This window comes from Aegilops tauschii, chromosome 7 (genome assembly GCF_002575655.3).
Source record: "Aegilops tauschii subsp. strangulata cultivar AL8/78 chromosome 7, Aet v6.0, whole genome shotgun sequence".
NCBI lineage: Eukaryota > Viridiplantae > Streptophyta > Magnoliopsida > Poales > Poaceae > Aegilops > Aegilops tauschii.
The window spans coordinates 63,211,062-63,222,119 of NC_053041.3; the positions used below are offsets into that span (position 1 = coordinate 63,211,062).

At 42.8% G+C, this 11,058-nt stretch overlaps 3 protein-coding genes across 3 annotated transcripts; all 3 read right to left on the minus strand.

Moving 5' to 3' along the window:
- Positions 1–564: 564 nt before the first annotated feature.
- On the minus strand, positions 565–1,478 carry LOC109777758 (pathogenesis-related protein PRB1-3). Its single transcript, XM_020336320.3, has one exon. The coding sequence runs from the start codon at positions 1,426–1,428 to the stop codon at positions 919–921; it is 510 nt and encodes a 169-aa protein (XP_020191909.1). The 5' UTR covers positions 1,429–1,478; the 3' UTR covers positions 565–918.
- A 2,426-nt stretch (positions 1,479–3,904) lies between these two features.
- LOC123493372 (uncharacterized) lies at positions 3,905–4,917 on the minus strand. The gene has a single exon (XM_045231698.2). It carries the CDS (start codon positions 4,881–4,883, stop codon positions 4,338–4,340), a length of 546 nt encoding a protein of 181 aa, XP_045087633.1. The 5' UTR covers positions 4,884–4,917; the 3' UTR covers positions 3,905–4,337.
- A 2,409-nt stretch (positions 4,918–7,326) lies between these two features.
- Positions 7,327–11,058, minus strand: LOC141026818 (uncharacterized). Its single transcript, XM_073503671.1, has 5 exons — positions 11,034–11,058; positions 10,728–10,915; positions 10,213–10,469; positions 9,685–10,134; positions 7,327–7,951 (listed from the first exon to the last, which is right to left on the minus strand). Exons 1-5 carry the CDS (start codon positions 11,056–11,058, stop codon positions 7,327–7,329), a joined length of 1,545 nt encoding a protein of 514 aa, XP_073359772.1.

The following is an 11,058-nucleotide window of genomic DNA, read 5'->3' on the forward strand; positions in this document are numbered from 1 at the left end:
AACTATATAACCAGATTCGTCACGCCACGGAGTGTGAAGCACATACATCTAAACAAAAAAGATTCGTCATAGACGATCGCACATCTTTGGTGAAAACTCCTGTAAGTCAAGTCATTTCGTCATAGATATATCCAGTGCCATTGCCTAGGCGTTGCTTTGCTGTCCATCAGAGACCATGCCGAAGTTACCTGCAAAAAAAAAAAAAAAAATTCAACGTAAACCTGCCTACTGAAACAGATACGTTGGTTGAGTGGTGGATGGGGTGCAGGATGGGCTTTGCGAGGCAGGACAAAAGGGGTCTTGACACCATGATCATTGCCACAATTTGGAACTCGTGGAAGCAAAGTAACGCAAAGGTTTTCAACAGGAACGATCAAATCAGATCCCCAGCAAGCCTTGCTTTACAGATCCTTGACGAAATCAAGCTCTGGAGGGAGGCCGGAGTTGGTGTGGGAGGGCTTCTACGTTTTGTGAGAGAGTAGTGTTGTAATTTTTTGTTGGTGTGGGTGTGTCCTCGAGGATGTTCGCATCGTTCGTGGATATCTTGTAAAAACTTGTTTCTCTCCTTCTATAAAGATAAGGTACGCAATTGACGTACTCTTGAAAAAAGAATTTAAGATACAACAAATGTCATATATTTTTTTGAGGATAAACGTCATATCATTACTTCATCGGAATTATATATAAGAACAATAATAGTAGATCACAGAATTTTCCATGGGGCATACTTATACATGCATGAATAGAGTAGTAGTAGTATTATATAAGAACAATAGATAGATCACAGCTTATTCCATGGGGCATAAGTACGTACATGCATGAATTGTAGGTTCATGAGCATGCGTTACCCCCATTATTTTTGTCAAACAACATGACATGCGTGAAGAAATTAAGGCATATAGTATATATGTACAGTAGCTAGTAGGGTTTCTGTCCGGCGATGTTGCCCCGCAGGCTGTAGTTGCAGATGATGAACACGCCGCGGTTGCTGTCGCAGACGACGCGCGCGCAGCCGATGGACGTGGAGGACGTCCACACCACCTGGGTGTAATGGCCGCACACCTTGTTGGTCGCGCAGGTGTTGGTGGCGTAGTCGTAGAACTGCTTCTCGTCGGTCCACATGGTGACGGCGCTCGACGCCGTCCAGGTGCCGCCGGCGGAGCCCCAGAAGATGTTCTCCCCGTACGTCCCGCCGGAGTGCACCAGGCTGCAGTCGGCTTTGCGCTGGTTCGCGTAGCTCAGCGCGTAATTCGCCACCGTGGTGTCCCATGTCACCGGCCCGACGCCGACAAGCGCGCGCGAAGAGTTGTGGAGGCTCACGAAGTCCGCCGGGGCGTTCTGGGCAGCGCACGGCGAGGTGATGGCGGCTGCCATGGCGAAGGCGAGGACCAGGGACCAGGCCAGCTTCGAAGAGTAGCAGTACTCCATCGCTAATTGTTCGACCTTTGCACAAGATGATGTGTGTGATTAGGCCGGTAGGTTGTGATGCCAGTGTGAGTTGAGGCTAGTGGTATTTATAGAGCTAGAAAACTAGCTCGACGTGCGACTTCTCCAAGGTATAGGTAAAAGTTAAATACCTGGTCAATCGAGTAGAACTGAATTTTTGTCCAAGAGGGGCAAGATCAAGCTCCATATTGACGCCAACGAATGGATACTAAGGGTACACTGAGCGTTGCTTGGAGTTGTGAAAGGGAAGTGGACTTTTGGAGAGTTTACTTCATCCGGCCGTTCGGTCTCCATTCGTACGTGCATGCATGCATCTGGTGATTAGGATTTCTGGTCCGGATATATTACCCGTCCGTCAGTAATTGAACGGTGCATGCATGCATGATGCGTTCCTCTAGATTTGTGCATGCACGAGCCATGGCGTAATTGACCAACCTAGAGAAACTGTGGAAGCTAATATATCAATGGCGAGTGGGCAACCACTTGCTGCCGCACAAACCGTAGATCGATAAGTCGTTGCCTCGTTGGGAAAGTCGATCCCCCGGAGGCCGGGAACGCAGAGGCGCGCGGTGGAGCTTATATTGTTCTCACATGATTAGGGTCTACTTGTTTCTCTCTACTCTAGCACGTACTCTAGCACAAGTGCAAAACGGCTAGTAACTTTACCGTGTTCTATACCATTTTCCAGTAGATTCCCTAAAACTCCACTCTCTAAAACAACTGTAAAAATAGACAAAACAATCTCTAATAGAATTATATAGGACCATCGATGAAGAACTGGTGGAGCATATGCTGGCCTCAAGAACAACAAACGCAAGGTTATGGCTGACTGATCTTACTGAGATTATATCTAAGTTAGAATCTTGTTGTTAACAGCAAGCCAAAGAAAAACTAGATATCATTTACAACGGAGTGAGAAATAAAGTCAGGGATAGCCGATTCCCAGAAAAAATATATATCATTGGATTCATCATTGCATATATTTTCACAACATATAAATTTGTTACTGTAAATCTTCATATTGTTTTCTACAAACTTGGTATAAAAGTTTGACGTTAGTCAAAGCTAATATGCGGAGTAAATAAAAACGGAGGGAATACCCAATAAACCCGGACGGAGGGGAATTATCCCTAAAATAAAAAATGTCCAAAGACCTACAATAAATCTAAACCGATCTTCGATAAATCTACACTGTTCCAAAAAAAAGAGATAAATCTACACTGTTCCCCGCAAAAAAAGAGATAAATCTACACTGTTATAATTTAATCCCACCAGATTAGTGGTTTCTATTTTGTTTTTTTCCTATTAATGTGGGAATTTTTAGGGAGTCCCATTCTTTTTTCTCTTTCTTTTCTTATTAACGAGATAATTTCTAGTGAGTCTCTAATTGGTATTAGTAGTAAATAAATACAAAGATTACGACGTGCAACATTTTTGTCATCCAAATTTATACCATGAATATTCAAACACAAAAATATTCGAGGTCTTAAGATATGCCATAAGCAAAATACTAGTAATACAGTACTAGCAAGTTACTTGGCAGTAGAAGGACCATCTCCATCTTCCTCCATATTAGGCAATTAGCCAACAACTTGTTTGTGGAGTGCTCCGAAACCGATGTCCCATACAGTCCTGATCGCAGACAATACACTGCCAATGTGTTGAAATATTGGGATAGGAGTTGGGGGAGGGATTTCCTTGGCCTCACTCTTGGTAGCGATAGTTGCCAAGGGAGTGGATCTCTTCTTTACCTTGGACTTCTGGATTCTGCTATCAGATTGAAGGTTCACCTTAAAGCCATCATACTTGTTGCTTCTTGGGCTCCTCCTCAAGTTGGCAACATCAATAGGAGTCTGAATCTTTCTTTTACGGTGCTTGACATTAGGAGAAGCAGCAGTGATAACAGTGGAGGATCTAGCATGGGAATCCTGATCTTTGCCTGGCTCACTTTGACGGGGCTGCTAGCAGATGCCACAACACTTTTGTCGCAGAATTTGTTTGATATGAAAAGAAATACATTTATGAATAAACAATGTCTGAGAAAATAGATTTTCTTAACTACACCTGAAGGTGCTATGTGCTTTAGTGACGGGTTATATATGTTTCCATTGTGATGTATATTTAGACGTACTATGTGTATGGATGGCTTAATTTAGACAGGCAAGTCATCAAAATTAACATGACTTGCTAACTCAGGAACGTGAATTTGTGTCTGTATTGTACCTATATATGTATACTGCTTACATGGACCATTAATTAAGGCGGGGGAATCGAATTCGTGAGAGTATCTTTCAAGCAACTATAGAACTACATATATGTAAATATGATAGCTAAAACAACCGTGTGTGAGTATGTTGACAGTATATATAATTTGTCTCTGGCTGCATATATATAACAAAGCCAACCAAGACAGGGGCGGAGCCAGGATTTGGGTATGGGAGGGGCCAAGCGAAGTAGATTTTTTTTTTTGCAGTGCAAAAGATAATTACAGAGAACAAGATTGTGAACTTGCACATCAGCCTCCTTAACAATTTTAGTATGTTGAGAATTCGAAGCAACCAGCTTAGAAAATAATTGATCTTAAAGGTGTTTGGCAGCGGGTTTTTTTTCTTCATAGTTGAGGAATTTCAATATCAGAAGGAACCGGCTTAGAAACCAAATTAACTTTAATGGTGTCTGGAAGGGCTTTTTCTCTTTATAATTTAGGAATTTCAATTTCATAATTAGCTATACTGTATCCGGTCGACATAGGAAAATATGGCATCACAAATAGGAACTGGTGATTAATTACCAAGCACAATAGTATTCATGATTATTACCAAGCACAAATAGGAACTGGTGATTAATCACTAGCGTGTAGACTTTCTCAAAGAAGCAGACAGGAAGGAAAACTAGGTTACCACTGTTGGGATAGGTACTCTTGGGCAATTATTAGGACCGCATGATCGGAGGCGGAGCAAGAGGTGAAGTGTAGATTCCTTCTTGATGCCATAGTCATCCATGGTGCGACCATCTTCAAGCTGTTGCCCTGCATAGATCAGCCTCTGCTCATCCACGGGAATGTCCTGCCGGTCCCGAATCATCTCCTTGACACTTCTGACGGTATCCGAGCAGGCAACCTCAAGGGCGGTGGTTTTGTCTACAAGCCCTTTGAGAAAGATTTGATACTCCATTCTCTTCTTTTTTGCAGATTTGGGCTGCTCACCACGCATGACACTTGGCTGCTTTCGCTTTCTCTGGTAGCGCAGATCAAGATGAAGAGTGGATTCATCCTGGATGCTGTAATCGGCCACGGTGCGTCTGTCCTCTAGCTCCTTCTCGCCAAAGGTAAGGCACTGCTGGTCCTGAATTTTGGCCTTAACAACGTTGATGGTGTCCGACGGGTCGACCTTGACGGTGATCGTCTTGCCGGCGAGGGTTTCAACAAAGAGCTTCATCTATCGAATGACAGCACCAATCATGAGTAATTAATTTGGAGGAATAGATAGTAAATTACGTATATGTTGCACGTACAAGAGTAAGAAATCCGACTAGAGCGACTAATAAATTACCAGGAACAAGCATGGCTTGGGGGGCTTGGCGAGGAACCTTGTTCCGATCACTAGCGAACGATACAACTATTGAAAGAAGCCAATTTTAAGATTAAACCGGCCGAGTGGATGAACTCGACCGAACTAGTAAGGATTCACCAACTGTCTGTCAGCACTTCTCAGCTCCTCTTCGACAAGGATCCTTGTCAATGGTGATCTATCGGACCCGATCAACCTGGTGAAGGGACTAAGGCAGGGAGACCCATTGTCACCGCTCCTGTTCGTGCTGGTCATGGACTGCCTTGCTATGCTCATCGACAAGGCGGTAAGGGCCGGAATTTTGGGACCGATCGGCAATCACAAACTGCCTTTCAGGACTTCTCTGTATGCAGACGACGCAATCTTGTTCATCAACCCATGCCGCAAGGAAGTACTTGCTCTGACAAAAATTCTGAAGTTGTTCGGAGAAGCTACGGGCCTGCACACTAATTTTGCAAAATCTTCGGTCTTCACTATCTGCTGCAACGGGATCGACCTCCATGAACTTTGTCAAGACTTGGGCTGCCCCATCAATGAATTTCCCAGCACCTATCTGGGCATGCCACTGACGGACAAGAAACTGAAGAAGAATGACCTACATCCGATCTGCGACAAGCTCATTGCAAGGATGAAGGGCTGGAAGCTTGCATTTCTTTCCCTTGATGCTCGGCTGGATTTGGTAAGGACCGTGCTCTCGGCGATGCCGATCTTCCAAATGCTAGCCTTGATATTACCTGCTTGGCTGGCTAAGCTGATCGACAAGGTTCGTCGTGGATTCCTATGGGAGGGCAGTGAAGTGGCGGCCGGAGGAAAATGCCTGGTCAACTGGGGTACTGTTTGTCGGCCAAAGGATTTCGGAGGGCTCGGCATCATCAACCTGACAGCCCAGAGTCGCGCCCTACGGATGAGGTGGCTGTGGCTCTCATGGAACGACGGCAACAAGGCATGGCAGGGGCTGGATTTGCCTATCGACCACACGGTCAGATCCCTGTTCAACGCATATGTTCACTTCCAGTTGGGCAAGGGTGACCGCATTCTCTTTTGGAAGGAGCCGTGGTGTAAGGGCATCAACCTCCACGACGCCTTCCCAGCGCTGTTCCAGCATTGCACCAGGAAAAACCTCACAGTTGCACAAGCCTTGGAGAACAACAGATGGATCCGACACCTCAAAGCCAACCTCTCTGCACAGGCGACGAGGGAGTTCCTGAAACTGTGGGAGGAAATACAAAATATACAGTTAACACAAGAGCCCGATCGAGTTCAGTGGAAATGGACAGCAAACGGCATGTACACGGCGAGATCGGCTTACAAAATTCGGTTTGAGGGCTGCACTCGGCCTTCGTGGGCTGCGTTCCTTTGGAAATCGGATGCACCGGGCAAATGCAAGCTTTTTGCATGGTTGGCTCTGCTTGGACGCTGCAACACGTCCGATGTCCTTGCGAGGAAAGGCTGGCCTCACAATCCGTCTTGCTCTCTCTGCAATGGGCCAATGGAGGATGTCGTGCACCTGCTAGCTTCCTGTCCCGTCTCCATTCGAATTTGGCACGACATCATTGCTCGCTGCAACCTTCATCCAGGCCTCGCTCCCTCCACCACCACAACTTCCCTGGTGCTTTGGATCGAGCAGTCCAATGGCATCCTTACGGCATCAGCAAAGAAGCCATGGAGCGCACTCGTGCAGCTGGTTTGGTGGTCGATATGGAACGAACGCAACGCAAGGATTTTCAGAAACCAACCATCGCCGCAGACGACGGTGGTGGAACGGATGATTGAAGAAGCAGCGGTCTGGCAGAGGGCGGGACGGGGCAAGGCCATCTCCCTCCTCAACAGACCAAGAGAACCAGACTAGGAAAGCTTAGTTCAGGCAAAAGAGGAGGCATGTCCACATAGTGGAGGACTGCACACGTAAAGCTGCTGTAACTAAACTCTATATACCCCCCCCCCCCCCAATATCAATGAAAAGCTGCTCCATCAGCATTTTCGTTAAAAAAACTAGTAAGGATCAAGGGATCTCGACTCTAGGGTAGAGAGATGGGATCAACAGCAGCTAACTCCCATACCTTAGACCGTGCACTCGATCGATGAAGGCGTACGGAGAGGCACAAAGCATATGATCGATCCAGACGTGAAACTGGGGATCGATCGATGTGTTTATGTATCGCCACGGCCAGGGACGAAGCCAGAAAATAGAGATAGGGGGGGCAAGAACAAAAAACATCAAAATCTTTGGATACATAGTCACATAACTTAGTAAATATTGGAAGATAAAAATAGTCAATGTACGTATGTTGCTCCATAATAAGAATAAAAATTACATATCTATTAATTTGAAGTCGGATTTACGAGCACCAGTATCAAATATCTCAATAATATCGTCGGAGCTAAACTTGGCTGCTATTTCCTTCTCAATGTAGACTATAGTGCAATGACGAAGAAAATCATCTCCCAATTTACTTCGAAGACGTGTCTTGACAAGTTTCATTGCGGAAAAGGCTCGCTCTGCTGTTGCAGTTGACACCGGAAGAGTTATTACTAATCGTAACAACCTCTCAACCATAGGATAATCAGAAGACTTGCCAGTTTTAATTACCCCTTTTGTCATATCAGCAAGTGATTTGCAATTTTTGATCTCTGGATGGTTCAATGTATCAAGCTGAAAATGTGGTAATTCACACTCCAACCGATCTCTTTCTTGACTAGTAAAATCAGCAGGATAGAATTTTTCCACTAGAGTGCATATCTTTGACTTGTCGAAGGCATCATGTCTAGGGTCCAATGATGAACAAAGATCTAGAAGCTCCGTAACTTGAGAACTGAATCGATCATTCAACTCTATCACTTGTTGATCTATTGCAACATTAAACACATCTACTTTGTAATGATGGATAAAGGTGGTGTTGTCATGCTTATTTCTTGATTTTGTTACATCAACATACCTATAATTGCAATATATATGAAAAACATGAATTAGTTGCATGATTTAGACAATAATGAGTAAGTTTGTAAGTGACTAAATCTCTACATTGGCATTTAATGAACATAGAGATAGGGAAAGAGACATACCTTTGATCCATGTCCGGGATATCATTTTGTGTGAAACATGAGATTGATGTCCGGGATATCAATCTCATGTTTCACACAAAATGATATCCCGGACATGGATCAAAGGTATGTCTCTTTCCCTATCTCTATGTTCATTAAATGCCAATGTAGAGATTTAGTCACTTACAAACTTACTCATTATTGTCTAAATCATGCAACTAATTCATGTTTTTCATATATATTGCAATTATAGGTATGTTGATGTAACAAAATCAAGAAATAAGCATGACAACACCACCTTTATCCATCATTACAAAGTAGATGTGTTTAATGTTGCAATAGATCAACAAGTGATAGAGTTGAATGATCGATTCAGTTCTCAAGTTACGGAGCTTCTAGATCTTTGTTCATCATTGGACCCTAGACATGATGCCTTCGACAAGTCAAAGATATGCACTCTAGTGGAAAAATTCTATCCTGCTGATTTTACTAGTCAAGAAAGAGATCGGTTGGAGTGTGAATTACCACATTTTCAGCTTGATACATTGAACCATCCAGAGATCAAAAATTGCAAATCACTTGCTGATATGACAAAAGGGGTAATTAAAACTGGCAAGTCTTCTGATTATCCTATGGTTGAGAGGTTGTTACGATTAGTAATAACTCTTCCGGTGTCAACTGCAACAGCAGAGCGAGCCTTTTCCGCAATGAAACTTGTCAAGACACGTCTTCGAAGTAAATTGGGAGATGATTTTCTTCGTCATTGCACTATAGTCTACATTGAGAAGGAAATAGCAGCCAAGTTTAGCTCCGACGATATTATTGAGATATTTGATACTGGTGCTCGTAAATCCGACTTCAAATTAATAGATATGTAATTTTTATTCTTATTATGGAGCAACATACGTACATTGACTATTTTTATCTTCCAATATTTACTAAGTTATGTGACTATGTATCCAAAGATTTTGATGTTTTTGTTCTTGCCCCCCTATCTCTATTTTCTGGCTTCGTCCCTGCAAGCAATGACTTTGTGTTAGAAACACAATCCAGTGCATTAGCAATATCCAAACTTTTATTTTGAAGTTTAACACACAAGATATCCGTGATTTTCATAATTCTTTCCATTAGGTGCAGAATGAAGACAAAATCAAATGTGTTTAATATCTTCAGGGCACCTGCAGCGTCTCCTCTTGAATTCCTTGTAGCTGAGCGATCAGTTGCTACACTTCTTAGAACTGAAATAGTTGCAGCAAACATCTTGAGCAAATTTTTGATTGACTTATAGTGTGAACTCCATCTCGTGTCCCCGGCCCTTTGTAAAGATCCTATTTGATTAGCCCCTCTTCCAGTGTCAAGCTCTCCCAATTCAATCTCTCTAGCAATTTGAGCTGCCTGGTTTTCTAGTAACTCATCATTACGTTTGGGAGATGCACTAACTGTATTCACAACAAAATTTGCATGTTGGAAAAAATTGTGAACCTCATTTACCTCCCTTGAAGCGGCAACCAAAGCCAATTGGAGTTGATGAGCTAGACAATGGATATAATAAGCATAAGGACACTCTTGGAGAATTAGAGCCTTTAGCCCATTCCACTCCCCTCTCATATTACTTGCTCCATCGTACCCTTGGCCTCTAATATCTTGCACATTCAACCCATTATCAACTAGGACAGCAATGATTTTATTCTTGAGAGTCAAAGCACAAGTGTCACTAACATGAACAAGATCAAGGAAACGCTCCCTTATCAACCCTTCTATGTTCACAAACCAAACAACTACTGCCATCTGCTCTTTTTTAGACTCATCCGGACATTCATCAACCAGTATTGCAAACTTGTTGTTACCCATTTCTTCTTTAATTGAGGTTTGCACTTTTCGTGAAATTATGCTAGCAATTTCCTTCTGAATAGTTGAGGAGGTGTACTTTGCATTTTTAGGAGCATTCTGTACAACTTCTTGTACATCCTTATTATAAGAAGCCAAAAGCTTAATCATTTCCTTGAAATTACCTTGATTCTTGGAATCCTCAGATTCATCATTTCCTCTAAATGGACATGCTTGAAACATTAACCACCTGATGCAATCAATAGAGAATAATTATTAGATGTAATGTATTAAGAAAATTGTCTTAAATTAAATATATGTTTCTTACCTCATGGCATCAATAGAAGTCTTAAGCCTCAGTCTTGCATCAAGAACCATTTGCTTAGTTTGCTTTTTCATCACCTTGTCAATATGAATTGGATTATTTTTCAGATTTTCGTAACACCGAACTGCAAAGTTATGAGCAGAGCTGGGAGTAGTGCCCATATGTTTGAGAAAATCACATTCTTTTCCATTGTTAACCTTCTTCCACTTATCAAATCCTTTGACAGTGAATGTGTCCGAACCACACTTCCCAACTGGCTTCTTCGAAAAGAGAAAACAAGGCAAGCAATAGGCACAATTTGTATCAGTCGAATATTCCAACCACCAAAAATTTGTGTACCAATCTTTTTGGAATCGCCGACGAACAGCACTTCTATCATTATATTCATAATTATCCAATTCGGGCTGATAGGCCCCCTCACATATGTAAAAACGCCTAGCATCATCTTGCTTTTCTGGAGGGAGTTGCCAAATTTGAGGGCGCCTCCCTGGGTCTCGATCATATTTTGTGGTTATGACTGTAGCTTCTTCTGTAACTTCTGGCACTGGAACATCTTGAGCATCACCTTCAGCATGACTAGGGTTGTTCTCTTCGCTAGGCTGCACATCATTTGTATTAGCACCATCACCATGTTCACATGGCTGGGAGATTGAACCAATTGGCTTGAAATAAGTACGGATTGATTGAGCTCTCTTCCTCTTCATGTCTACAGAACACAATTTTGGACAATAAAAAAAATTCTAATTAGTTTTTAATGTCTATATTCTTACAATTACATTCCAAGGCAGAAATTATTCTAATGCTGGTGCTGCAAAAAAACTAACCTTTCTTCCTTGTTTGGTCGCTCAT

What these genes read in the sequence shown, in the direction of transcription:
- LOC123493372 (XM_045231698.2), bottom strand. Translation starts at nt 4,883, where the DNA reads ATGAAGCTCTTTGTTGAAACCCTCGCCGGCAAGACGATCACCGTCAAG.
- LOC109777758 (XM_020336320.3), bottom strand. Translation starts at nt 1,428, where the DNA reads ATGGAGTACTGCTACTCTTCGAAGCTGGCCTGGTCCCTGGTCCTCGCC.
- LOC141026818 (XM_073503671.1), bottom strand. Translation starts at nt 11,058, where the DNA reads ATGAGCGACCAAACAAGGAAGAAAG. An exon ending in AAGTTACAGAAGAAGCTACA is followed by an intron (nt 10,470 to 10,727) that starts GTCATAACCACA and finishes CTCTTTTCGAAG; the next exon opens with AAGCCAGTTGGGAAGTGTGG. An exon ending in ACTTCTATTGATGCCATGAG is followed by an intron (nt 10,135 to 10,212) that starts GTAAGAAACATA and finishes TGATTGCATCAG; the next exon opens with GTGGTTAATGTTTCAAGCAT.